The sequence below is a fragment of the Ambystoma mexicanum genome, chromosome 14 (assembly GCF_040938575.1).
Source record: "Ambystoma mexicanum isolate Mex_15411 chromosome 14, UKY_AmexF1_1, whole genome shotgun sequence".
NCBI lineage: Eukaryota > Metazoa > Chordata > Amphibia > Caudata > Ambystomatidae > Ambystoma > Ambystoma mexicanum.
Genome location: NC_090940.1, coordinates 668,468,299 through 668,496,056, shown reverse-complemented (window position 1 = coordinate 668,496,056; position 27,758 = coordinate 668,468,299). Strand labels below are relative to the sequence as shown.

The following is a 27,758-nucleotide window of genomic DNA, read 5'->3' as shown; positions in this document are numbered from 1 at the left end:
GAGTAAGCAGGTAAGTCTCTATACCAATGCCTTCTTGGAATAGATGCTTAAAGTCTCTGTCACCCAAGTTTGCTAATTAGTGTTTGTTCTTTTCTTTTAGGCGTATTGTCGAGCAGTTTCCGGATGACGGATTGACTCTCCTTGCAATGTTAAGCAGGTTTCTTGCAGGTGAGTATAGCGCTATGCGAGGCGTGCCGAATGTTCGAATAGCCTTTCTTGCTGTGCGTGACTAACCCGCTGTGTCTTTTCTATTCAGCAGGTGCGGTGCGATTCCAGGAAGATGATGGAAGGACCGCTCGATGAAGTTCCAGGAAGATGCCGGCCCAGGTGAGGATGGATGCTCGTGCGGTACCTTCTTTTCTGCTTCTTCTCTGCAGATGCAGCGGTCCGGGAATAAGCGGAAAGCAGGACCGGAATGTCCGATTACAGGTAAGGCCTTTGTCGCTTAATAACTCCTGTTCTTCTCTTTTCCATTCACAGGTGCCGATGGATAGAAAACTCTGGACGGGCGTGGCTGAAGAAGAGCTGAGCAGACACGGTGAGCGTTACGCTGCAGGAGTGCAGAATAACGCAAAGCGTGTTCTGTTTGCAGGGTGCGGTTTAAATAGCCTTTCAAGTAGTTCCAGGCAAATAGTCCCTTAACTGTATCCTGCCAGTTCAGGTAAAGTAGTCCCACAGCCACACCCTGTACCGGAGGGCTCAGCCTCACTAAGCTGAGAATATAGTTCCATGAGTTCAACTCCTACTATGAGCATGGCGCCAGTGGCGCCAGGACTGAGTCCAGGAGATTCTAGGGTACTTCTTAGGGGCTTGATAAGCCCTTAAGGATGCCAGTGTCAAGGGTGCCCTCACCAGATTCAAGGGTGTGGGAGCATGCACCATGACAGCACTCTCCCCCCCATACCCCCCTGATGGCGGGTTCACCCATTGGTCCTGGTTTGTTTGGGTGATTGCGGTAGAACTTTTTTAGTAACCGTGGGGCATGCACATGTTCGCTAGGTTCCCACGATCTTTCATGTGGTCCGTATCCTTTCCAGTCTATTAAGTAAAATAGCTTTGATTTAGTGATTTTTGAGTCCAGGATCTCTTTGACCTCAAATTCAGGTTCTCCATTGACTGTGATTGGTTTCAATGGTTTTAAAACTCGTGTCCCAGGTTGCACCGGTTTTAAAAGTGAGTCATGAAACACAGGATGAATCTTCATGTGTGAGGGTAAGTCCAATTTCTTAGCTACCGGATTGATTATGGCCTTAATGGTGTATGGACCTAAATATTTAGGATTCAAGGTACGAGTTCCTTTCACTGGTATGTGTTTTGATGACAACCAGACTTGATCCCCAACCTGATATCTTGGAGCTTCACTTCTATAAACGTCAGCTGATTTCTTGAATCTTTCCTTAGCTTGTTTTAGATGGTCTGTCACTTGTTTAAAGGCTTGAGTGATGGTAGAATGCAAGCTACTCACTGCGGGCATTTCCAGAACGAGGTGGGTCAAGATTGGAAGTTCGTGGTAACCCATATATTGTATAGAAAGGACTCTGACCAGTGCTGGAATGTAGGGAGTTGTTATAGGCATGTTCGGTGATCCATAAAACATCTTTCCAGCTGCCTTCCGTTTGATGCAGCATACACCTGAGATATTGCTCCAAAGTCTGGTTGGTCCTCTCAGTCTGACCATCAGTTTGGGGTTGGTGACTGGTGGAAAGTCTCACGTCAATTTGAGCTAATTCACAACATTTCTTCCAGAAACGTGAGATAAACTGGCTGCCTCGGTCTGAGATCAGGATGGAAGGGAATCCGTGTATTCTGACTATCTGTTCCAGAAATTCTCTAGCCAGGATCGAAGCTGAGGCAACCCTTTCAATGGGATGAAATGGGCCATTTTAGAGAACAAATCCACCACCACTAGAATTGTGTTGAATCTGTAACAAGAAGGAAGGTCTGTTATAAAATCAAGAGACAGGTTATGCCATGGTATAGGTGGAATATCCAATGGCTGTAGTAGGCCAGGTGATTTCTTTTTTTGGGCCTTGTTTTGAGCACAAACTCTGCAGGATAATACAAACTGCTTGATGTCTTTATGCCATGTGGGCCACCAAAAGTGTCGTCTTAGCGATTCCAGGATGACCTTCTACTAATGATTTGTAGTAATTGGAAATTACTTTTTCTTGAAGTTCCCTGCTGGGCAGATAGAGACGTCCATAAAAATATGGTAACTGCTCTGAGATGGAGTGGTGCGCACTTCTGGTCGGCCACTCCTTTAGGGTGTTGGAATCAATGAGATGTGTGATTTCTTCTTGGATGTCATCTAATGTTAGAGACATTGTAATGCTGAGAATCTTCTCTCCAGGAATGATGGGGACTGGGTCGGGGATGGTGAATTCTTCGTCCATCCCTATATGGGACAATGCATCTGCCTTGCCATTTCGACAACCAGATCATTAAGTAATTACAAAATCAAATTCAGCAAAAAATAATGCCCAGCGGAGTTGGCGAGAAGATTGAGCTTTCACCACCTTCAGGTACTGTAGATTGCGGTGGTCTGTGATTACTATGACCGTGTACCTTGCTCCTAAGAGATAATGACGCCAAGCTTTGAAGGCCGCCTTGATGGCCAACAGTTCTTTGTCCGTAATAGCATAATTCAACTCGGGAGCCGTAAATTTCCGTGACCAAAAGGCTACCGGGTGGAGTTGACCAGTTTCGGGGTCTCTTTGTGAGAGGACCTTTCCCATTGCCAGGCTGGAAGCATCCGTCTCCACCATGTACGGTAGATCTGGACGAGGGTGTTTCAGAATTGGGGCGGATATGAATTTTTGTTTTAACTCCAGGAAGGCTTTCTCAGCCTCTTCAGCCCATAGGAAACGTTTGTTTTTGCGCAGCAAGGAGGTGATGGGATGCACTAGTTGCGAAAAACGAGAAACGATGATAGAAGTTTGCAAATCCGAGCATGCTCGGAACTCCTTTAATTGAGGTTGGAGACTGCCAATTCACATTTGGCATCAACCTTTCGTGAGTCCATGCGCACACCATGAAGAGTTAGGACAAATCCAAGGAACTCGACCTCAGTCACATGGAAAAAACATTTTTCCAGCTTAGCAAATAGTCTGTGTTGTCGAAGTTTGTTCAAAACTGCGCAGACATGTTTCACATGCTCTTGTTCTGAATGGGAGTATACCAGAATGTCGTCTGTGTATACTACGACACACACATCGATCAATTCCCGCAAAACGTCGTTCATGAAATACAGGAAGGCCGCTGGGGCGTTACAAAGGCCAAAAGGCATCACCTGGTATTCAAATAGGCCGTATTTGGTGCGGAAGGCGGTCTTCCATTCGTCCCCTTTCTTAATTCGTACCAGGTGGTATGCTCCACGGAGCTCTAACTTGGTGTAAATCCGGGCATCTTTAACTTGGTCCAATAGTTCGGTAATCAGAGGTAACTGGTAATGTTTTTTTACAGTGACTTGATTCAATGCGCGGTAATCGATTCAAGTACTAAGGTCACCTTCCTTTTTAGGCACGAAGAATAAAGGTGAGGCCGCCAGGGACTTGGACGGGCGAATGAAGCTGTTAGCCAGGTACTGGTCTAGATACTTTTTTTAATGCTGGTTCTCAGGTTCTGTGAGTGCATAGATTCGACCACACGGGATCTGTGCGCCTGGTATAAGGTCATTCTGGCAATCATAAGGTCTGTGGGGGGGCAGCATGTTTGCTTGATCCTTCTGGAAAACATCCTGATTGTCTTGATATACTGGAGATAGTAGGTCTGTTGGGCTCATGATTGCTGCTGCTCCTGTGATCAAAGGTTCTTTAGTTTGATAACAAGTTTGAGCACATTCAGCTGAGAAGGTCAGCCTCTTAGCACGCCAGTCGATGCAAGGATTGTGTGATTCTAGCCATGGCATTCCCAAAATTATTTGAAATTGTGGAGCCTTGATTATATCAAACGCGACAGCTTCCCGATGTCCGTCTTGGCACAAAAGTGTCATCTTTGTCATAGAATGAGTTACTGGGCCCGAAGCGATTTCAGTTCCATCGACAGTGGTAACTAAGTCTGTTGTTGCCTTTTCACAAAGAGGAAGTTTCCTCCTTGAAGCCAATTCTTGATCCATATCATTTCCAATGGCTCCGCTGTCGATATATGCTCTGACTGCATGCATTCGAGACGGCTGTTGGTGATTTATGAGGATCATGGGCAATACTAGGTGCGAGGTCTGGGAGTCCTTCTTTTCGTTCGACAAGCGGACCTCTACGCTTGTCGGGCGGAGAGGTTTTCCGGCTCAGACCCTGCCTCAACCTTGCCAGCAACCCCTACTGCCTTTTTGGGTGGTTTCACTGGGCACTCTCGGAGGAAATGGCTGGCTGACCCGCAATACAGGCACAACTGATGTTGTCTTCTCCTTTCCCTTTCAGCCTTGGATAACGGCCCTCGCACTCCTCCAATTTGCATGGGTTCCGACACGTTGGTGACCTTGGAAGTGTTTTCCTTTGGGCGCACATATACCCGAGAATCTATTCTAGCACGATCTGCCTTACAGTTCTGCAGCCTATGATCTAGCTGGACCACCAAGTCTATGTTTTCAGCACAGTCTCTGGGTGGATTAACTACTTGAGCCAAAATGTCCTTTAACTCCCCTCTCAAGCCACGGTAAAACAGATTTGTTCTCTTGTCATCTGGCCAATCAGTTTGCACTATCAGTCTGTTAAAGGTTGCGATTTAAGTTAGCAGATCCTGGTTGCCTTGACACAAAGACAAAAGTTTGGTATCCAATGCCTGCCCTTGGAAGTGCTGGGCAAACAGCTTCTCCATGTCCAGTTGGAACCTCTGGAAGTCACGCAAGATGGGATCGTCCCGATTGACCAGCGGTACCGACCAGTCTGCAGCACAGCCAGTGAGGTACGAAAGTACAAAGGCTACCTCAGATTGGTCGTTTGGAAAGGCTCCCGGCCTGCATTGGAAATGTAAACGGCACGGATTCATAAAAACCGCATACCTTTTCGGGTCTCCTGCGAATTGTTCTGGAGGTGCCAAAGGTACAGCTCCTGGGAGGACCACCTGAACTGGATTGCTTGATGCAGTGGGTACTGTTGATCCCAACCCTGGTAGTGGCGTTTGCCCCGCTTGTGACTGGAGCAACTGTCTGGCGAGTTTGTCGGTGCGGTCCTTAGCTACAATCAATTCCCTTCTCAAGGCATTAGTTTCTTGTCTAGCTGAATGTACCTCGGCCCTGAGTTCCCCCAAAAGCTGGGCTAGCTGATTGGTTTCTGAAGTTGCCATGATGCCCAGGTAGAGAATTTGTGTAGGGCTTCGCGTTCTGTCACACTCACCTGGTCTCCACGGGGGCGTAGCTCGTGGCTGAAGGCTGTTGTCTGCACTGGTGTTGCATTGCTTCCAAGATGGTGCTTGCCCACGCCTTCCCTTCGATCTCACCTCGGAAGGCTTTGGCCTGCAACGTCGAAACAAGATATTAGCCAACTGAATGGAGCCGGATTGGCTTCACCACTGTCCGATTTCCTCCTCTTCTTCTGGCTCACCTTGGGTTTTTAAAAGGTGGGCTCTCCGTCCTGCACTCTCTCTGGCAGGGGCACGGTATGTACAGTCTTTCCCCAAGATCAAGTTACTTCACTGATCCGATGGGTGTTGCTGCTGATTTGGATGAGCCCGAGTAAGCAGGTAAGTCTCTATACCAATGCCTTCTTGGAATAGATGCTTAAAGTCTCTGTCACCCAAGTTTTCTAATTAGCGTCTGTTCTTTTCTTTTAGGCGTATTGTCGAGCGGTTTCCGGGTGACGGATTGACTCTCCTTGCAATGTTAAGCAGGTTTCTCGCAGGTGAGTATAGCGCTATGAGAGGCGCGCCGAATGTTCGAATAGCCTTTTTTGCTGTGCGTGACTTAGCTGCTGTGTTTTTTTTATTCAGCAGGTGCGGTGCGATTCCAGGAAGATGATGGAAGGACTGTTCGATGAAGTTCCAGGAAGATGCCGACCCAGGTGAGGATGGATGCTCGTGCGGTACCTTCTTTTCTGCTTCTTCTCTGCAGATGCGGCGGTCCGGGAATAAGCGGAAAGCCGGACAGGAATGTCCGATTACAGGTAAGGCCTTTGTCGCTTAATAACTCCTGTTCTTCTCTTTTCCATTCACAGGTGCCGATGGATAGAAAACTCTGGACGGGCGTGGCTGAAGAAGAGCTGAGCAGACATGGTGAGCGTTACGCTGCAGGAGTGCAGAATAACGCAAAGCGTGTTCTGTTTGCAGGGTGCAGTTTAAATAGCCTTTCAAGTAGTTCCAGGCAAATCGTCCCTTAACCGTATCCTGCCACTTCAGGTAAAGTAGTCCCACAGCCACACCCTGTACCGGAGGGCTCAGCCTCACTAAGCTGAGAATATAGTTCCATGAGTTCAACTCCTACTATGAGCCTGGCGCCAGTGGCGCCAGGACTGAGTCCAGGAGATTCTAGGGTACTTCTTAGGGGCTTGATAAGCCCTTAAGGATGCCAGTGTCAAGGGTGCCCTTACCAGATTCAAGGGTGTGGGAGCATGCACCATGACAACCTGGTGATTTGGTTGAGAATCTAATGAGAGTCAAACACATCCTTTTTAGGCATGACTGGGCCCACACAATAGATACTTACCATTCTTACGGATCTTTAAAACATTTGACCAGTGATTTAAGAGGAGTAGGAGTATGTGCACCTTAGCTTGCAATCTATCCCCATCTCCTTGTTAGACGGCTATTTATTTGGTTTAGAATAAATCGAGCTTTTACTGGGGAGGTGCTCCTCCGTTATAATACATCATCAGAGGAATGTGGTCTTTGCCGTTTTTGTAACCCAATCGCCGCAGTTGGCACATTTATCAATTTATTGCCCCAATCTCCAAGGTTCTCGTGAAATGCACTTTGGGCGATTTTTGCCCTTGACTGTCCAGTTGTCACATGAATCCTTCTGACAATGTTGTCTTGCTGGAACCTCTACTTCTCTGGTAGTGGCAGTTACAAGCTTTTTGGTATTGTTGAAATTGGAATGAGTCATCGATGTACAAAGTCCTCTCTCTTTTAATTAACAACTTATTTATGACATTACATGGTTTAATAACTTTTTTAGGAATATGTGATTAAGATTAAAGTGTGTTTTTTTCCTAGTCTGTTTTTGTGCAAATATTGTAATATTGTTTGTAATGTGTTTGTATTCTCTTTCAATTGGTTTTATGACATGTACAATTGTAAGTGCCCTTAAGCCTCCGGGTCACTGGCAGCGCTATACACATATAATAAAGTAAAGTAATTGCTTATTTATTAAGTTTGGATTGTAAAAGGTTATTGATTAACCGTAAAACAAGGATCCTGTTATGCAACTTTTAGGCAGCCTATACTTTATAAAGTCCAGCCCTGTCTGCCGATGAGTCTCAAGGTAATTTGGGACACTGGGTGACCAGGGCACACGGACGTCAGAACAAAGGAAGACCGACACTGCCAACATTGTCAAATTAGCTGGAATCTTCAACATTACAAGTAAGTAAAATGTTTAGTTAAAAGATGGTTTAGGGAGGTCTGGTAGACCCCCCCTGAAAGATTGTAGACCAAAGGACCAGTGTCCTTAGGCCTGGGAGAACACAGTTGGGTTGTCCACCCCAATGTGTCTCGGAAAGCTCAGGAGGATTCTAATTTAACATAGCAACTAACCAGGTAAGTACCTAGGAGCGGGACAGTACCTTTTCATGAGGAAAGAAGACAATGTCATCGGCAGGTCCCCTGGTGAGGCAACAGCAGCTCCTGTTCAGATTCTTGACTTGGAGGTTGAAGAAGAAACTTTTGGCGTGAGCAGACGGTCAGCTTCTTGCAATGGGATGCAAGACTATCTTCATGATGCTGGCTCGTTGGGACTGGACAAAGGCTTCGGTTCAGCGACGGTTGACACTGGCAGGCTTCACTCAGTTTCCTAGGCCCTGACTTGGAAGGGGAGACATCTCAGAGCGGGAAAGAGTGACTGTAGGCCCACAGGATGCCCATGAAGTTCCAGCTGAAACCACACTTCAGGAGACGATTCACAGCAGATTGGTCAAGGTCCCAAGGTATTGGGGAATTACAGCCCAAGGCGGTCGCAGCTCTTCGAGGGATGGAACAAAATGCAGGTTGTCTCAAGACTGGTTAGGCCAACCAGCCCAGGGATGGAAGTCGTCCAGTCTGGATCTTTTCTGTCGAACAGAAGAGGAGGTTGGAGCAGCAGCGGTCAGTCAGCAGTCACTGGCGGCTGCTGGCGGTGGCTGCAGACGCCTTTCATCCTCAGATTCTTTATTCAATGGGTTGACTCCTTGATTTTCTCCAGGACCCTCACCTTTATGCAGGAACCAACCAATCAGCAGTCATGCCACATTCAAGATTTTGGGTAGTGGCTGTCCCAAAAGGACAGCCGGCCTCCCAGTCAGAACTGGATTCAAGCGGATCTATGGGGGACACAGACCTGCAGAGTTTCAGTGTACTCGCATCTTCCCGTCCTCCCAGACACGCTGGCACCGTCGGGTGGGCTTCCGAAAGCGAGCCGGCAAGGACAAAAGATTGAGCAGGACCTCCCCCACCCAGGACGGCAGAAGACGGCTCAAAAAAGGACAAGTCATCAAGATTTGGTGAAAAAGAAGACGGGCACCATTTTAGGTCAATTGTGACCCAGGTGTCCTTTACAGCAGATGCGATAGCAGCCTGTGCGTAAAAAAATAAAACATTAAAAAAAATAAGAATCACTAAAAGTCAGTGGAAAGTATCCACTGCCACCAGCCACTGAGATAAACCTTTCACTGTAACTAGGCAAGTTACAGGGGATGTGGAAAAAGGGTACACCATGTCCATTTAGCATTCCACATAAGTTTGGGGGTGCTGATTAAAAAAAATAAAGTTAGGTAGGATAAAAAGTATCCCATCATTCCTAGGAAACAGTAGTTATCACAAGAAAAAAAAGGCAGCTGAACGAGCTCCCAGCAACACTGCACAGACAGTGCTGCCAGCTGCAATAATAGATTGCAGACGTCTTAAAAGTTGGAGGAAAACATTACTCCAAAAAGATACAACAAAAAGGGTTAAAAAAAAAGGTCCCCAGAGGTACTGAGTGAGTGTGGAAAAGGGTGCCCACTCACTCAGGAAAACTGATACAAAATCCAAGAGTCCAGCAAAAAGTGCAGGGGGACACTCAGGTGGGGAGAGAATGGCACACAAATGATATTCTACCCAACAGCCAGGCGCCCAGACTCCGGCATCAGGAAACAGATGGAATGTTCAATTGCACATTCATTTCATTCCAGGATCAGAAAAATGCCGGGACTGAAGCCAACTTCTGAGAACACTCCTCTGAGGGTCACAAGAAGCACAACACTATTAGTTGAAGTATAACATAAAAAAAGACTGATGATTAAACTATCACTCAGTAACGCATATGAATGTTGCTCTTCAAAGCAATCCTCAAAGGATGAAATTCATCTCCATCTGCGCCCCGATGGCGACCCACGCACTGGTTTAGATGCAAGTTGTTGAGGTTGGCACATGCAAGTTGAAGCTGTCAGAGGCAGCGCTGTTCTGCTTCTGTCGCATGCTGACTAGGCACGGCATCCCCACACCGTAAGTCTTTCAAAACAAGTGTCATTTGATTTACTGTGTGTGTCATATATATACCCTGTTCTATGGAATTTCTTCTCCTGATGAAGCTCTCCCACTCCTTGGTAATTTTGTAAAGCTTGGGGCTTCACCCTAAGTAACCCAGGATAATCCAGACATGGACCCCTTGCTCCCTGTACCTTAGAGAGGCTCAGCTTCACCTCATTGATGAGGAGCGACTAGGCTTAAACGCATGTCTGGGGTTGCTGTTGGTACTCTTGTTCAGAGGAGAATTGCCTAGCATTTCGTTGCTGGACTGCCCCAGGGCAGGACAAAGACTGTTATGCAAATGGCTATTTTTCCTCTGTGAAAGGTACAGTGAGCTAAATGTGGCTGTAGACCCGCGTGAGTGGAAGAAATGCCATAGAACAGGGTATTTGACCCACATTCGTTCTCAGTAGAGGGGCTCCCTTTCTAATGATATAAGTGGTTATAGCCAACAGCAGTAGGATTTTTTCATAGCTAGCAACATGAACCCTGTTAAAACACTAATGTATTGATCTCGTACCAACTAACATGATCAAACATGCAGTTAAGACCCAACATACCGTGATTGTGTTTGTTGTTAAGTGTTAGTGACAGAGTTTGCGCATTCCTTGTTTTGCTGCCAGACTCGTCCTCGGATCCCCAGCATGCTCCCATTAGACATTCACCATACGCTCAAAATGCAAGCTAGCTCCCAGTTCACAAAATCCCAGTGCTCTGCCCCGAAACCCTAGGACTAAATATCCCTGAGAGACGGCTGCTCATGCCCATTAACTGAAAATACACAACTTCTAACCCCATACATCATCAAACATAGCGGCAAGGAATATGACAACGGTCATGACCCATCACACAAAGACAGGAGTTTCCAAATCCTAGGGACACAATTAGTGGCTACAATCCCAGGAGAGGTAAGAGCTGTGATCACTGCACCTAACAACACAACAAATACTAAGGTAGTCCCTAAAGAAGATACATCATCACTTAGGAAACTAAATCCAACGCTTGTAAAGAGCTCTACAAGTGTTTATGCACGAAAAGTAGAGTAGCCCAGCAATGGATTTACCTCCAACTTTCATCATCAATTTTCAATTCTCCACCTGCAAAGTAATTGTTTACAATACACAGGTACGCGTAGAACAAACCAGTAGATCATTTCAATACCTTGTGATGCTGGAGGTGATCCTGTAGGGCAGCGATGCTTCTGAATGGGAATCCTGCACTCAAAATCAATTCCTCCCGTCCAATTTCCACCAATTGCAGTATCCCACGGAGCAGGCCATCGTACAGACTCTCGCTAATGGATGCAGAGCTTAGCGCTTCTCGTCTCGATCCCAATATCTTCCAAGAACCATCGAGGACACCCTGGGGAGGATACGGCCATTCAATATTCAAATAAATGGAACACAGGTCTACAGCTGCACTACTGCCACAGATGTAGGATTATCCTTACCTCCAACTTGTGCGCCTCTTGGATCACGGACATGGGTAGATTCAGCAACTCGCCCTTGGATTTCAGCGCCACTACCTGACTCTCAGAGTCCTGAAGCTCCAGATCCAACCCATGCAGGTCCTACAGCGCAAGCACAAGGGCACACTGGATGAAAGACTGTTTCAGAACACTTCCTATAAATGCTTCTTGTGAGTAAAGTTGTTAACCTACTTGTGTAAATATTGAACAGGCCATAAAAAGCAAGAAAAGACAAATCTACATGAAAGGGAAGAAAAAAAAAACACAACTTCTCTCTAGAAGGATTTGTAATGTAACAGTAATTTTAGTTTAACGAATGCTGTGGAACCTCTTCATGACATTTAGACACACCAATACACCTTTCGACTTGAGAGGGAATGGAGCATAGGCCTTGCAAGGCCATCATGAGCAATGCAATGCTGCAGTGCTTTACATGGCAATGCTAGACTGCAGTGATGTGCCCGACGCACCTTTTCGCATCAGAGTAGCCTAAGTGTGATAAAGTGAGACCCCTCAACACCATGGGAGAAATAAAAAGGAAGTAGAGACACAAAGTGGCGGTGAGTCAGAGCGGGAGCTGTCGAGGAGACACCCTGCACACGTGGCATAGGAGAAAGGATGTGAGCAAGTCTGTGGTCGACAAGCAAAGCAGATCAGGAGGGGACGCCTCGGTGATACCGAAGAGTGAGCCAGGAATTAGGACTGGAAAGGAAGGGCCTGCTTACGCTATCCGAGGTTTCCCTTGAGAACCCATACTGCTGACACTGTACTGGGGGGCCTGATGAGTGCAAGGCCTGCTCACGCTATCTGGAGCCTCACATTGTGAACGCATACTGCTGACCCAATATTGGAGGGCCTGATGAGTGGAGGGCCTGATGAGTACAGGGCCTGATGAGTACAGGGCCTGATCCTGCTATCTGGGGTCTTGCCTTGTGTAGGAATTTTAGGGCTTGAGAGGTACAGTCCCTGGCCTTGAGGCCAAGGATAAGTCTTGCAGCCCTATTCTGGATAAGCTGAAATAGGGGGGGCGAAGAGAGGAAGAAGGTAGATTGAGGAGGAGGCTGTTACAATAGTCCAGCCTAGAGAGTACCAGGGCTCTAGAGATATTGAACTTCTGGGGAAAGGTGAGGAAAGTAAGGATGCCTCTGAGGAGGTGGAGTTGGAAATGTGACTTCTTGGCAAGGTCCATGATGTGAGGGAGGAAAGAAAGAGAGAGGAGTCGAAGATAACTCAGAGGTTTCTGGTTTCAGTAGGAGGAGGTAGGGGAGCTCATACAGGGTGGCCAGAAAGAAGGGAGGAAGGTGGGGGCAGCAATCCCGATAGGAAGAATCGCTATCTTGTTGGCATTCAGGCAGAGGTCGTTAGAATCACACCAGGATTGGATCGCAGAGAGGCAGTCAGGAATGGTAGAGGAAGTAGTACGAGGGTCAGAGGGAAGTTTGAGGAAGAGTTGGGACTCATCTGTATAACACTGGAAGTGGGGGAAAAAGTGGAAATAAGGTGAGCAAGTGGGGCGAGATAGATGTTAAAGAGCCAGGGTGAGAGGTTGGAGCCCTGGGGGACGCCACAGGCAGAGATAGAGGTGGGAGAGGAGAAAGAACCCAAGATCACCTGGGAGGGATGGCTAGTGAGGAAGGAGCTCAGCCAGTCCCAGTGCCCGCTCCGAGGTACCAAGGGTATCATGGAGTCTTTTTTTGAGGATGGAGTGGTTGACTGTATCAAATGCACAGAAAAGATAAGTAGAATGAGAACAGTAGGAGAGTAAGAGTCCAGAGATGCAAACAGTTCCTCACAGGTGTTCAGAAGAGCAGTCTCCGTGCCTCTGGATGCTCGGAGTCCAGATTGATGGTCATGTAGGTAACCAACCAGCTCAGTATGTTGGGTCAGTTATGGGAGAACCAATTTCTCCAGGAGTTTCCCAAGGAACGGTGTGATCGAGATGGGGTGATAGGTGTATAGCAATACACTATCTGGCGGCCAGTACATAGGTGTGGCTGGGATGTGATCCTAAAAATTAGTGACATGTATTATAGAATAGGCGGAAGCCCGTTACCTGGAGCTGCTCTGCCACAGCCAATCCAGTGGCTTCATCCAAACGGTGCCGCAGAGAGGCGTTCTTCTCGATTAGGGAATCATACAGCCCCCTGGCCTCATTCTGTAAAACAAAAATAGATGGGACATGTATTACATTATACATAGTGAAAAAAAGTGCAGCGCAATTCCAACAGAACATTTCTTTTATTTTATAAATGTCGGACCTAGCTTGAGACCAGTGGAGTGCTGTATAAAGCGTGTATAAAGCATGGGTAGCCAGCCTTTGGGCTGGCATCTTTTAACAGAGGCGCAGATGCGTTGGTATGTGCGTCCATTGGAATTAGTCCTTGGTCAGGTGTTGTTGAGTTATGTTTTGAGAGATTTGCGAAATGTGAGAATTGTGGGGGCATTCCGAGCCGACACTGATCGAGTTCCAGAGTGTCGGAGCATGACACGAGAAAGATTGTTTGCATGTCCTCTCTTTGCGGAGGAGTTGCGATTCAAGCTGGTTGGTCGATTTGCTCTGTGAGGATCACGTACCACCAGATATGTGGAGCTTAGCTGCCAGTCACGCTGTTGTGCTACTCGCGACTGCTTTGTAGACCGTGGCATCGCCAGGAATCAAATTTAGGAGGGGCACAGAGGGGGCCAAAGACAAAAGTAAGGGCGGTACAGACAAAAGTAGGGGGAGAACATGGTCACTGCTCATCTTAGGTAGGGGTGTACAAGGGGGGGGGCACATGGTTTCACAGGGTGGGCCCCGGCCCCCTAGGCCCCACCCTAGCGATGCCACTGTTTGTAGATGATACATGCAGTCTTGAACAGTATCCTGGCCTGGAGGGAAGACAATGTAGTTTGCATAGGATGGGCGTGATTCAGTCAATTTTCCGTGCTCCCGTAAGATGTCCTGCAGCGTGGTGGAGTGCATTTAGGGGAGCATGGTGAGTTGGGGGTACTGTCAGGAAAGCATTTCACACATCGGTGTGCGATTCCACGAGTGCCTTAACTCTGGTATCAGGAGTTGCAGATTACCCCAAGCCAAGATGGCGGTGGGGGATCTCGCCATTGATTGGTTGGTGAAGTATAAAGAAAGAGAAGTCAACATTCTAAACTGCCTTTCATCACAGATTCCGAGCTGTCGGGTCCTGTGTTCGTTTTTGGCCTTTGGTTTAAGCCTTAAGCCCTTTTTGCATCAGGCATTCAAGAACATAAATGAAAAGGTGCAGGTTTGGCAAGCTGAAGAGTAAAGGTGGAGCGCTGCACTCTGAGTCAAAGAAACCATTTATTGAACTAAGGATTAGGCGCAACACACCTTATAGTAAACTTTGTTTTTTGAATGCTGAAACTCGTGACTTTAAAGTACAGTAAATAGCACAGTGATGTGTTTTGTTACTTGTTATAGGTGTTGTTCCAGGAGTTTTTAAATAATCAAACGCAACGCTCCTGATGAGCTCCTTTGATCTGACAGCTTTTGTGCAGCAGCGATAATTCAAACAGAGTTATTTTTGGGCAGCTTGGACTTCTTACCCTCAAGTCAATAAAATTGCCTGGTGTGTGCTGAACTGCACTGGAAAAGAAAGAAACAAAAGGCTGCGTCTCTAGTGCGCAAGCTTAGATCTGAAGGGCTCCTTCTGGCGCGGGGCCAGCGGTCCTCTCAGATTGGCAACCAGCCAGTGGGAAGCAGCCGGCCTCGTTGAGATCCACTCACATTGGCAGGCAGCCAGTGGGAAGATGCCAGCCTCGTTGATATCCTCTCATATTGGCAGCCAGCCAGTGGGAAGCAGCCAGCCAAGTTGAGATCCTTTCATATTCGCAGCCAGGCAGTGTGAAGCAGCCTGTCTCGTTGAGATCCACTCAGAGATTGGCAGCTAGCCAGTGGGAAGCATCCTGCCTCATTGAGATCCTCTCATATTGGCAGCCAGATAGTGGGGAGCAGCCAGCCCCGTTGAGATCCTCTCATATTGGCAGCCTGCTAGTGGGAAGCAGCCGACCTCGTTCAGATCCACTCAGAGATTGGCAGCCAGCCAGTGGGAAGCAGCCAGCCTCGTTGAGATCCACTCAGATTGGCAGGCAGCCAGTGGGAAGATGCCGGCCTTGTTGAGATCTTCTCATATTGGCAGCCAGCCAGTGGGAAGCAGCCAGCCTAGTTGAGATCCACTCGGAGATCAGCAGCCAGCCAGTGGGAAGCAGCCGGCCTCGTTGAGATCCACTCAGATTGGCAGGCAGCCAGTGGGAAGATGCCGGCCTTGTTGAGATCTTCTCATATTGGCAGCCAGCCAGTGGGAAGCAGCCAGCCTAGTTGAGATCCACTCGGAGATCAGCAGCCAGCCAGTGGGAAGCAGCCTGCCTCTTTGAGATCCTTTCACATTGGCAGCCAGCGGGAAGCAGCCTGCCTCGTTGAGATCCTCTCATATTGGCAGCCAGCCAGTGGGAAGCAGCCTGCCTCGTTGGGATCCTCTCATATTGGCAGCCAGCCAGTGTATAGCAGCCAGCCTAGTTGAGATCCACTCGGAGATCAGCAGCCAGGCAGTGGGAAGCAGCCTGCCTCGTTGAGATCCTCTCATATTGGCAGCCAGCCAGTGGGAAGCAGCCAGCCTAGTTGAGATCCACTCGGAGATCAGCAGCCAGCCAGTAGGAAGCAGCCGGCCTTGTTGAGATCCTCTCAGATTGGCAGCCAACTAGTGCGAAGCAGCCTGCCTCGTTGAGATCCTCTCATATTGGCAGCCAGGCAGTGGGAAGCAGCCAGCCTAGCTGAGATCCACTCTGAGATCAGCAGCCAGGCAGTGAGAAGCAGCCTGCCTCATTGGGATCCACTCATATTGGCAGCCAGCCAGTGGGAAGCAGCCTGCCTCGTTGAGATCCTCTCATATTGGCAGCCAGCCAGTGGGAAGCAGCCTGCATCGTTGAGATCCTCTCATATTGGCAGCCAGCCAGTGGGAAGCAGCCTGCATCGTTGAGATCCTCTCATATTGGCAGCCAGCCAGTGGGAAGCAGCCTGCATCGTTGAGATCCTCTCATATTGGCAGCCAGGCGTGTGAAGCAGCCTGCCTCATTGAGATCCACTCAGATTGGCAGCTAGCCAGTGGGAAGCATCCTGCCTCGTTGAGATCCTCTCATATTGGCAGCCAGATAGTGGGAAGCAGCCGGCCCCGTTGAGATGCTCTCATATTGGCAGCCAGCTAGTGGGAAGCAGCCAACCTCGTTCAGATCCACTCAAGAGATTGCCAGCAAGCCAGTGGGAAGATGCCGGCCTTGTTGAGATCCTCTCATATTGGCAGTCAGTCAGTGGGAAGCAGCCTGCCTCGTTAGGATCCACTCAGATATTGGCAGCCAGCCAATGGGAAGCAGGCGGCCTCATTGGGATCCACTCAGATATTGGCAGCCAGCCAGTGGGAAGCATCTGGCCACGTTGGGATCCACTCAGATATTGGCAGCTAGTCAGTGGGAAGCAGCCTGCCTCGTTGGGCTACTTGCATCGCAGGAGTGAGACAAGAGTTTGGGTCTGGATCAAGGCAATGTTGTGCAATGAAATGCTCTACATTTATGTGGAGTTAATGTCTGAACACAAACAGGAAAGAAAGGCACAATAGCCTAATATGACGGGAATTCTTTTGATGTTAACATTTTAAAAGGATGTTGTATTGTTAAAAGGGAAATCATATTGTGCCTCCTTCTGATTTATATTGGCCTAAGCCTAGTCGCTCTGCGAAGAAAACCGCGTTGTAAAGTTCCGATTTTAGATCGACTTCATCACCATTTTAGAATAATTTGCCATTTTGATTTCTGTTTGTATGAGATTCTCTGTTCTAAAATGGTGGATTGTGTTTCTAACTTGCAACCAAACCTTCCCAACCTTTGAGTTCTGTTAATGGTTAGACTGTCCGAGGGCCAACTGTTTAGACTAGCTAATAAGACCTTGCCCCGAGCATGACTTATTGTCCTAGGATTGTCTGCACTAACAAGCCTCATCCACGAATACACATCGAGGACAATACTATGTAAATGTCGAGCGTGGACACTGGCAGAACTACACTGTGAAGGGATATGTACTAAGGCTCACTGCTAAATCCAGGAATACACTTCACCATTGTAACTTGTTGGAAACACAAACCTATGTAATCCATGTGCATATTATTGTATGAGCTGTATGTGAACTCAGCACGAACTCTAGACCGCAGATTATTAACCTGCAGAGGGGCTGGAAAATATTGTAAGAAAGGTATAAAAATGCAAATGTCTAGATGTCCAGCACTCTCCCTCCTCACTCCGACGGGCTGGTACTTACTGCGGGGTGTCGAGAGCCAGATAGCTATCTGTATCAGATCTGTGTTTCTTTGTAACTGCGCAGTATTAAAGATCTGTGAATTTTTATAGCCCGTGTTTGGTGTATTTCCTTTTGCGGTACTCAGCCTCGATATTTCCTTGCATTTACAGATGGTGCCCGAATAGGGACCCTAAAGATTGATGCCATCTCGTTGAAGTGTTGACGCGGCTATTAGACCGGGATCGGACGGTGAGAAAGGGGGTCCCTTCTTGGATGAGACGAGATACCTCAACAGGACTGTACGACCCGATCCCTGGATGGTGAGCCCGCGGTCCGAGACGGCATCTTGACGAGGGTCCATATATCGAGGCGGGCAGTTTTGCCAAAATCACCAACCACGAGGGTCCTTAGTTGTCCTTTGTAATCCGATTGGACCTCCTTTAGTTCTTTGATCAGGTGAGTCGTGTCCCGATTCTTAAGTAACCTGATAGTTCAATTTTGGCGTATTGTAGTTGCAAGCACAATTATTGACCAGGTAACACCAGGAATCTGATATGCCTGAGAAATCGTCTGCCTGTTCCAGGGCATTATTTCGCAGAGACAGACAATCTTTGGAATTTAGCCGTCCGGCGCCACAGGAGGGGTCGCCGGCGTGTACTATGTACTGTAAGCTTGGCATACGTAGTATAGTGTTTAATGATATTTGGCGCAGACAAACTAGACATGCCTCTGAACTTCAGTGGCCAACCAATGGTAGCTTTGAGATTCCTCGTATAGAATATTTAGAATCTATATTGTTAAAGAAAAAAGCTAGACCTGCAGCATTCAATGTATTGCAAAATTGGAAGAAAGAAGCTATGCAGCAACTTAAAAGTAGAGAGAAACATGCGCGCCGACATATGTCCAACGCTGAGAAAGCGTTATTGTATGATCAAAGTAAACAGTCAGAGTCAGTTAGAAATATGATAGGGCTTTTCAACTTGGTATTCAGAAAATATATCCGTCTAAAGATTTTTATGTGTCTGATGAATTAATTGACAAGCTTCTAAATGAGCGAAGGCCTGGTGCCACTGCGCCACCTCCGTCTGTTCCTATTCCTGTTGCTTTACCTCTTCCTGCTGTTGTTCCTCCTCAGGTGGTAGTTTCTGCTCCTCCTATTGTTCCTCCTATTGTTCCTCTTCCTCCGGTTATTGTTCCTCCTCCTATCGCTGCTCCTCCACCTGTACCTCCGGCCTTTTCCTATTGTTACGGGTCTGGTAGATTTGTCTTCTGCACCAGTGATAGTACCTTTGTTACCGATTGTACAAGATTCTTCTACTCTTTCTCTTCCAAGTGGTTCTGTTCCTCTTGTAGTTGATAAGGGAGCAGAATCGAAGATTGTAACTCGCAATACAGTGTCTAAAGAGAGAAAGCGTGATTTGACTGCATAGGCTAGACAATGCATGGAGAATGGTGAACAATCTGATGTTTTTGCCACACTCTCCAACCTAGAAAGTTTTCCTGAGAAAAATGTTTTTATCGAAGGACTAGGAATTCATTTATCTGTAATGCGGAACAGAGTGAATGATGTAGATCTCCCACAAGGGTTTAGGGATCTGAATGTTTTGCAATATTCAAGAGATACTGCGGAGAATGTATATGAGCACGTCAAGAGTGGTTTTGAGTATACAAGGGAGTTGGAAAGGTTATGGAATGAAGAAATTGATGGTGATAGTTTGAATGCTATTTTTGTACAGAAACAATTCCTTCCTCTTTGTAAATCGATGAGTGAGGAAACAAATTTCCAAAAGATGCAATTAGATGGATTTCAGACATGTTGATATCTCCCGTAGAAGTATAGGACACGTATAGTCAGTATACGCCAGAAATGCAGAGGAAAGTGATACATGTTATGGTAGAATACCTGCAGGATGAATGAATAAAAAGAAAGATTTGTTGTCCCGCAGAATTATTGAATATCTATAAGAGAGCTTTTTCGTCTGACACTCCTTCAGCTGCTTTAGTGCTCGATTTACCTCTGTTGCTCAGTAAGCGTTCAGAGTTTCCAATCTCTGTTGCCTACGAGAGAGGTTCCGCTGACATTTGTCCCAAAAGTTGAGGTTCCAGCTAATGCCGCAGCAGGTACTGCTGCTTATGACATCCCTGCACATTATGTATTACAGTTTGTTCATGTCCCATTCTCAAGACAGGAAGTGAACACCAACAGACAATCCATCCCAGATATTAGAAAGAATCCGACAGGGTCGTATAAAGAGATAGAATCTGTCTTGCAGTCATCAGTATTTACTCTGATTTCCCGTGCTCCTACCCATTGATTTGTGGAAACAGATTAGGACAGTAGATGATGTACCAGGGTTAGGGGAAACATGGGATAATATGGCTAGACAAGATAGAGATAGACCAGCTGGCGAGAGACCGCCACAGGTAATACTGACTTTGCCTGATAGAATAGTGACAAAACTGAAAGCCTTAATTCCTGAGAGAAGGATTGTCTGGGACAAAGTTACTGCTTGTGTCCAAGGAACGTCTGAGGGTGCTACCGAATTCTTTAATCGGCTTGAACAAGTGTTTTCAGATTTCAGTGGACAAGATTTGAGCACACAGTCTGGAAAACGACTATTTGTAGACAAAGTTGTGCGTGGATTGCTACCTGACATCCAGTTGCAAATTATGACTTCTGTGAGCGCTTGGCAAGCTAAGTCTCAGTCTGAAGTATTGCATATGGCTCAGTATTATGAAAACCGAGTTAATAATGAAAAAGAGAGGATTGAAAAGAGAAAGGAAGACCTGAAAACTAAGGTTTTGTTGCAAAAGATTGTTAGAGGCCCTAGAGGGGGCAGTACACAGTTTAGGTGACAGTATGTTCCACAAGGTAATGTGCCGTTGGGTCCTGTACATGCGAACCAATGTGCTTATTGCAGACAAGAGGGTCATTAGCGAGCACAATGCAGAAGTGTTCCATTGACCATTCATGGGTTCCAAACATTCCACTGTCAGGGCAAACCAATGATTCTGTAGGGTTTTCTGGTACACCAGTGGTTAGTCCGGTTTCTTCGCCGGTACCAATTACACTGGGTCCATTCACGAATCTCTGTCCGTTTCTTTTGACAACGAACTATGGAGAGAATTAGTTGGGGATGAATCTTTTGAAGGAATTAAATGCGGTAATTCATTGTTCTTCGGATGGAGTGCATTTGTCGATTTCACCACAACAACTTTCTGTCTCACAGTTCCTGACTAGACCTTTGCCGTCGGAATTTAGTAATGTTCCAAAGTGTTTATGGGCGATTGATGACAATGATGTCGGTGTTCTGCAAATTGAGCCTGTTAAAATCATTTTGAAAAAGGAGTAAAGTTGCCACGTATTCCCCAGTATAAGATTTCGGTTTATGGTGAGCAAGCTTTGAAGTCTATAGTTTCCGATTTTGTACACCGTGGGGTAATTGAAGAAATTGCAGGTAGTTTGTGCAATATTCCGATTTTGCCTGTGTATAAGAAAGGAGATAATGCAATTCCTTTTCGTTTTATCATTGATTTACGCGCTATCAATAAGATTGTTGCTCCACAATTTCCTATTGTGCCTGATATTAATATGACGATATTAACTATGATCCCAGCTTCTTCTACTCATTGTAGTGTCGTAGATCTTAAAAATGCTTTCTTTAACATTCCTATACACAAGGATAGCAGATACCTGTTCGCGTTCACCCTAAGGGGACGCTCGTTTACATTCACCTGTGCGCCACAAGGACACACGGAAAGTCTGAGCATTTATAGTAGGGCTTTGAAAGAGCAGCTTGATACACTCGAGTTGCCTACCACTTGTACATCGCTTCAATACGTAGATGATCTTCTTTTAGCTGCTGATTCAGAAAGTGCCTGTAAGGAGCGCTACAATGAGCCCGGGCTCTCTACGGCACACACATTACAAGATTCTTGGGAATGTAACTCTGCCATAACCCACAGATAGTTAGGCATCATGTGGCTCTGCAGGTGTTTCGGTACCGAGCCAGCAAAGTCTGTAGTGAAGGATCATGGGAGTCGTAATCCAAAACATCTGGAAGCCTACATAATGATTAACCCTAGGCACCACCTGCAGTTTGTCCAGTTGATGTAACACCTAAAGATACAGCCTGTGAGTCCTAATCTTTTTACAAAAGACTTTTACAATAAAATATTAATAAAATATAATGAAAAAGGAAGTGTCATGATTTAAGTGCTCTGCACGGTCACTAGATTTTGTGAAGTAATCATAAAATATTTGAAATATACAAGTTAAAATTAATCAAATATTACTTTTGATTGACAAACACAAGAGTAATGTATTTAGCTAAATAGAGTGACATTTTCAAAATGTAAATATTCGTCACATTTTTAAATACAACATCACTAGTAGTTCTGTACCTGATAACTTGAGCACTGCTCTTGCGCATATCTCAGCGCATAAGTGCGCGAAGCGACAGCGTGCTTCATCTGCACAAGCCAAGCGTGGATATCCGTGAAGCAAGCGTTCATCTCTTCCGTGCCCTGCCCGGCACTTGCGACTGACTTCAAGATGGTGCCTCTGTTGTCTCTTAACGCTTTTTGCACTTTGTCCAGCTTCAGGGGCAGAGTCTAAAAGAAAAAAAACAAGAAGGAACTGGATTCATGCTGGACTTAGTCAAGAGCAACAGCTGCACAGATATTTGAAGCTGTCAGATTTCTGCATTGAAGCCTACAGCTAAACTGCCAAACTGTTGCGTCGGCAGCTCTGTCCGTGGCAGGCAGTAGCACATGGGAAAGGACCACCATCACCACAATGGTTGGGCCAGACTCTGTTCTCGGGGTATAGGGGCTTCATTTGCAGTCGATTTACACCTGCCAAAGAAGATGGACCTTGGCGGTCCCCAATGACTTGCAGATCTTAACCAACCCTGAGAAACCGATACCAGTCTGCGTTGCTGGTCTAGAGCAATGGAGGGCATTTGGAACTGGGCAATGACTGTGCAGTACTGTTGAATGCCACCGGAGTAAGGTTGCTACCGCTGAAGGGTCACTAGGACTGGATATTATACCTGCCTCTGGGGTACAGGTGCAAACTTGGCACCAGGTCTTCGGACCTCTCAGTGGCTGTGAGATGTTTGAAAGTTGTGTGATGCCCATTAGGACAGTCCATCTCCGAAGGGCTCTGTGCTAATGTGACTTTGCTGTGTCTTAGGTTCATCTTTTGGATCCAGCCACAAAGGATCCGAAGTTCCTAAGAATGACATTCATTTAAATGGAAAATCAGCCAAAGCCGGTGGAGTTACCTGAAGCTGCGCCAACTGCACCACCGCGTCTTCGCTCGAGAGAGGACTGAGATTTAACTTATCTTCCAAGTTATTCAAACACCGAATGATGCCATCAAACAGCTCAAATAACTTCAGATCCAAATTCATGAGAAATGCTTGTCCCACTTGTTTCTAGGCAAAAGAACAAAGATATACAAAATGTAATAGGCATGTATGCTGCACACTTCTTAGCATGACTGAGGTGTACCCCTCATCAATGTTTAAAGGTCACACTAATGCTGATAAACACATTCGGTCATTATAAAGTTTATGAACCTTATGCCAACTCTCTGCGGGGCCCAATGTTAAACATTCCCTCGCGTCAATACAGTGTAGAGAGGTATCCAGAAGGGGACATAGCTAATGGCCAGGGGATTTTACCCATCCCCATTCCCCGCTGCTTGTGGACCCATATCGTCATTTCACGCCCTCCTGTAGAGATTTCCTAATTTGTTTGAGGAATGAACCTCTTTATTCTCTGTCAAATTTGCTGTTATTTGTCTACTGCTCCTTCAATTCAATCTTGAACCCCACGTTTCACCTGTAGTTTTACAGCCTTTCCCTAAATAGTACCATTGTCTGCCCCTGCGTTTGGGCCTTTTGCCCAACTTGCGCTATTCTGCTTCTCCCCACAGCTTTGCACTTCTGACAGAAGGTTTTTCTTTCTAGAACCTAGCCTGAATTCATGAAGCATGTGGTTATTGCTCTTCTTAAAAAAAAACTATAGCGATGTTGTCACCTTGCAGGATTCTCCCATGCCTTTTCTTCTAAATATCAGCACACCATTCACTAAATTTAGACTGCCATCCCCTGACCCCCAAAATCACTTTTCTCTTTACAAAGTGAAATGCTCCATGCTCCTTGTTTTCAATTTCACCTTCTTTCCTATGCACTTCCTCGTGCCCTACGGTTATCTCTAGGATTCCTATCTGGATCTGTGGCACATCATGCAAGACTGCACACTCTCTGGGATTGTATGGCACATCATGCAAGACTGCTCACTCTCTAGGATTCCTATCTGGATCTGCGGCACATCATGCAAGACTGCTCGCTCTCTAGGATTCCTATCTGGATGTGCTGCACATCATGCAAGACTGCTCACTCTCTAGGATTCCTATCTGGATGTGCTGCACATCATGCAAGACTGCTCAATCTCTAGGATTCCTATCTGGATGTGCTGCACATCATGAAAGACTGCTCACTCTCTAGGATTCCTATCTGGATCTGCATCACATCATGAAAGACTGCTCACTCTCTAGGATTCCTATCTGGATCTGCGGCACATCACGCAAGACCGCTCACTCTCTAGGATTCCTATCTGGATCTGCGGCACATCACGCAAGACCGCTCACTCTCTAGGATTCCTATCTGGATCTGTGGCACATCATGCAAGACTGCTCACTCTCTAGGATTCCTATCTGGATGTGCTGCACATCATGCAAGACTGCTCACTCTCTAGGATTCCTATCTGGATCTGCGTCACATCATGCAAGACTGCTCACTCTCTAGGATTCCTATCTGGATCTGCGGCACATCATGCAAGACTGCTCACTCTCTAGGATTCCTATCTGGATGTGCTGCACATCATGCAAGACTGCTCACTCTATAGGATTCCTATCTGGGTGTGCTGCACATCATGCAAGACTGCTCACTCTCTAGGATTCCTATCTGGATCTGCGGGACATCATGCAATACTGCCCACTCTCTAGGATTCATATCTGGATGTGCTGCACATCATGCAAGGCTCACTCTGGATCTGCGGCACATCATGCAAGACCGCTCACTCTCTAGGACTCCTATCTGGATCTGTGGCACATCATGCAAGACCGCTCACTCTCTAGGATTCCTATCTGGATCTGCGGCACATCATGCAAGACTGCTCACTCTCTAGGATTCCTATCTGGATGTGCTGCACATCATGCAAGACTGCTCACTCTCTAGGATTCCTATCTGGATGTGCTGCACATCATGCAAGACTGCTCACTCTCTAGGATTCCTATCTGGATCTGCGTCACATCATGAAAGACTGCTCACTCTCTAGGATTCCTATCTGGATCTGCGGCACATCATGCAAGACTGCTCACTCTCTAGGATTCCTATCTGGATGTGCTGCACATCATGCAAGACTGCTCACTCTATAGGATTCCTATCTGGGTGTGCTGCACATCATGCAAGACTGCTCACCCTCTAGGATTCCTATCTGGATCTGCGGGACATCATGCAATACTGCCCACTCTCTAGGATTCATATCTGGATGTGCTGCACATCATGCAAGGCTCACTCTGGATCTGCGGCACATCATGCAAGACCGCTCACTCTCTAGGACTCCTATCTGGATCTGTGGCACATCATGCAAGACCGCTCACTCTCTAGGATTCCTATCTGGATCTGCGGCACATCATGCAAGACTGCTCACTCTCTAGGATTCCTATCTGGATGTGCTGCACATCATGCAAGACTGCTCACTCTCTAGGATTCCTATCTGGATCTGCGGCACATCATGCAATACTGCCCACTCTCTAGGATTCCTATCTGGATCTGCGGCACATCATGCAAGACTGCTCACTCTCTAGGATTCCTATCTGGATGTGCTGCACATCATGCAAGACTGCTCACTCTCTAGGATTCCTATCTGGATCTGCATCACATCATGAAAGACTGCTCACTCTCTAGGATTCCTATCTGGATCTGCATCACATCATGAAAGACTGCTCACTCTCTAGGATTCCTATCTGGATCTGCGGCACATCACGCAAGACTGCTCACTCTCTAGGATTCCTATCTGGATCTGCGGCACATCATGCAAGACTGCTCACTCTCTAGGATTCCTATCTGGATCTGCGTCGCATCATGCAAGACTGCTCACTCTCTAGGATTCCTATCTGGATCTGCGGCACATCATGCAAGACTGCTCACTCTCTAGGATTCCTATCTGGATCTGCGGCACATCATGCAATACTGCCCACTCTCTAGGATTCCTATCTGGATCTGCGTCGCATCATGCAAGACTGCTCACTCTCTAGGATTCCTATCTGGATCTGCGGGACATCATGCAAGACTGCTCACTCTCTAGGATTCCTATCTGGATCTGCGGGACATCATGCAAGACTGCTCACTCTCTAGGATTCCTATCTGGATCTGCATCACATCATGAAAGACTGCTCACTCTCTAGGATTCCTATCTGGATCTGCATCACATCATGAAAGACTGCTCACTCTCTAGGATTCCTATCTGGATCTGCGGCACATCACGCAAGACTGCTCACTCTCTAGGATTCCTATCTGGATCTGCGGCACATCATGCAAGACTGCTCACTCTCTAGGATTCCTATCTGGATCTGCGTCGCATCATGCAAGACTGCTCACTCTCTAGGATTCCTATCTGGATCTGCGGCACATCATGCAAGACTGCTCACTCTCTAGGATTCCTATCTGGATCTGCGGCACATCATGCAATACTGCCCACTCTCTAGGATTCATATCTGGATGTGCTGCACATCATGCAAGGCTCACTCTGGATCTGTGGCACATCATGCAAGACTGCTCACTCTCTAGGATTCCTATCTGGATCTGCGGCACATCATGCAATACTGCCCACTCTCTAGGATTCCTATCTGGATCTGCGGCACATCATGCAAGACTGCTCACTCTCTAGGATTCCTATCTGGATGTGCTGCACATCATGCAAGACTGCTCACTCTCCAGGATTCCTATCTGGATCTGCGGCACATCATGCAAGACTGCTCACTCTCCAGGATTCCTATCTGGATGTGCTGCACATCATGCAAGACTGCTCACTCTCTAGGATTCCTATCTGGATCTGCATCACATCATGAAAGACTGCTCACTCTCTAGGATTCCTATCTGGATCTGCGGCACATCACGCAAGACCGCTCACTCTCTAGGATTCCTATCTGGATCTGCGGCACATCATGCAATACTGCCCACTCTCTAGGATTCCTATCTGGATCTGCATCACATCATGAAAGACTGCTCACTCTCTAGGATTCCTATCTGGATCTGCGGCACATCACGCAAGACCGCTCACTCTCTAGGATTCCTATCTGGATCTGCGGCACATCATGCAATACTGCCCACTCTCTAGGATTCCTATCTGGATCTGCGGCACATCATGCAAGACTGCTCGCTCTCTAGGATTCCTATCTGGATGTGCTGCACAACATGCAAGACTGCTCACTCTCTAGGATTCCTATCTGGATCTGCGGCACATCATGCAAGACTGCTCACTCTCTAGGATTCCTATCTGGATGTGCTGCACATCATGCAAGACTGCTCACTCTCTAGGATTCCTATCTGGATCTGCATCACATCATGAAAGACTGCTCACTCTCTAGGATTCCTATCTGGATCTGCGGCACATCACGCAAGACCGCTCACTCTCTAGGATTCCTATCTGGATCTGCGGCACATCATGCAATACTGCCCACTCTCTAGGATTCCTATCTGGATCTGCGGCACATCATGCAAGACCGCTCACTCTCTAGGACTCCTATCTGGATCTGTGGCACATCATGCAAGACTGCTCACTCTCTAGGATTCCTATCTGGATCTGCGGCACATCATGCAAGACTGCTCACACTCTAGGACTCCTATCTGGATCTGCGGCACATCATGCAAGACTGCTCGCTCTCTAGGATTCCTATCTGGATGTGCTGCACATCATGCAAGACTGCTCACTCTCTAGGATTCCTATCTGGATGTGCTGCACATCATGCAAGACTGCTCAATCTCTAGGATTCCTATCTGGATGTGCTGCACATCATGAAAGACTGCTCACTCTCTAGGATTCCTATCTGGATCTGCATCACATCATGAAAGACTGCTCACTCTCTAGGATTCCTATCTGGATCTGCGGCACATCACGCAAGACCGCTCACTCTCTAGGATTCCTATCTGGATCTGCGGCACATCACGCAAGACCGCTCACTCTCTAGGATTCCTATCTGGATCTGTGGCACATCATGCAAGACTGCTCACTCTCTAGGATTCCTATCTGGATGTGCTGCACATCATGCAAGACTGCTCACTCTCT

At 47.0% G+C, this 27,758-nt stretch overlaps 1 protein-coding gene across 8 annotated transcripts in view; it reads right to left on the bottom strand.

The window, feature by feature from the left end:
• Nucleotides 1–27,758, bottom strand: part of SYNE2 (spectrin repeat containing nuclear envelope protein 2) — a 1,840,150-nt gene that overhangs the window by 416,006 nt on the left and 1,396,386 nt on the right. For all 8 annotated transcript variants that reach the window (XM_069638223.1, XM_069638224.1, XM_069638227.1 and 5 more), the window contains 5 exons: nt 22,685–22,837; nt 21,801–22,010; nt 13,152–13,253; nt 11,081–11,200; nt 10,792–10,992 (listed from right to left, as the gene is read on the bottom strand). In XM_069638223.1, coding sequence (XP_069494324.1) covers nt 10,792–10,992; nt 11,081–11,200; nt 13,152–13,253; nt 21,801–22,010; nt 22,685–22,837 — 786 coding nt within the window. The remainder of the gene's footprint in view (nt 1–10,791; nt 10,993–11,080; nt 11,201–13,151; nt 13,254–21,800; nt 22,011–22,684; nt 22,838–27,758) is intronic.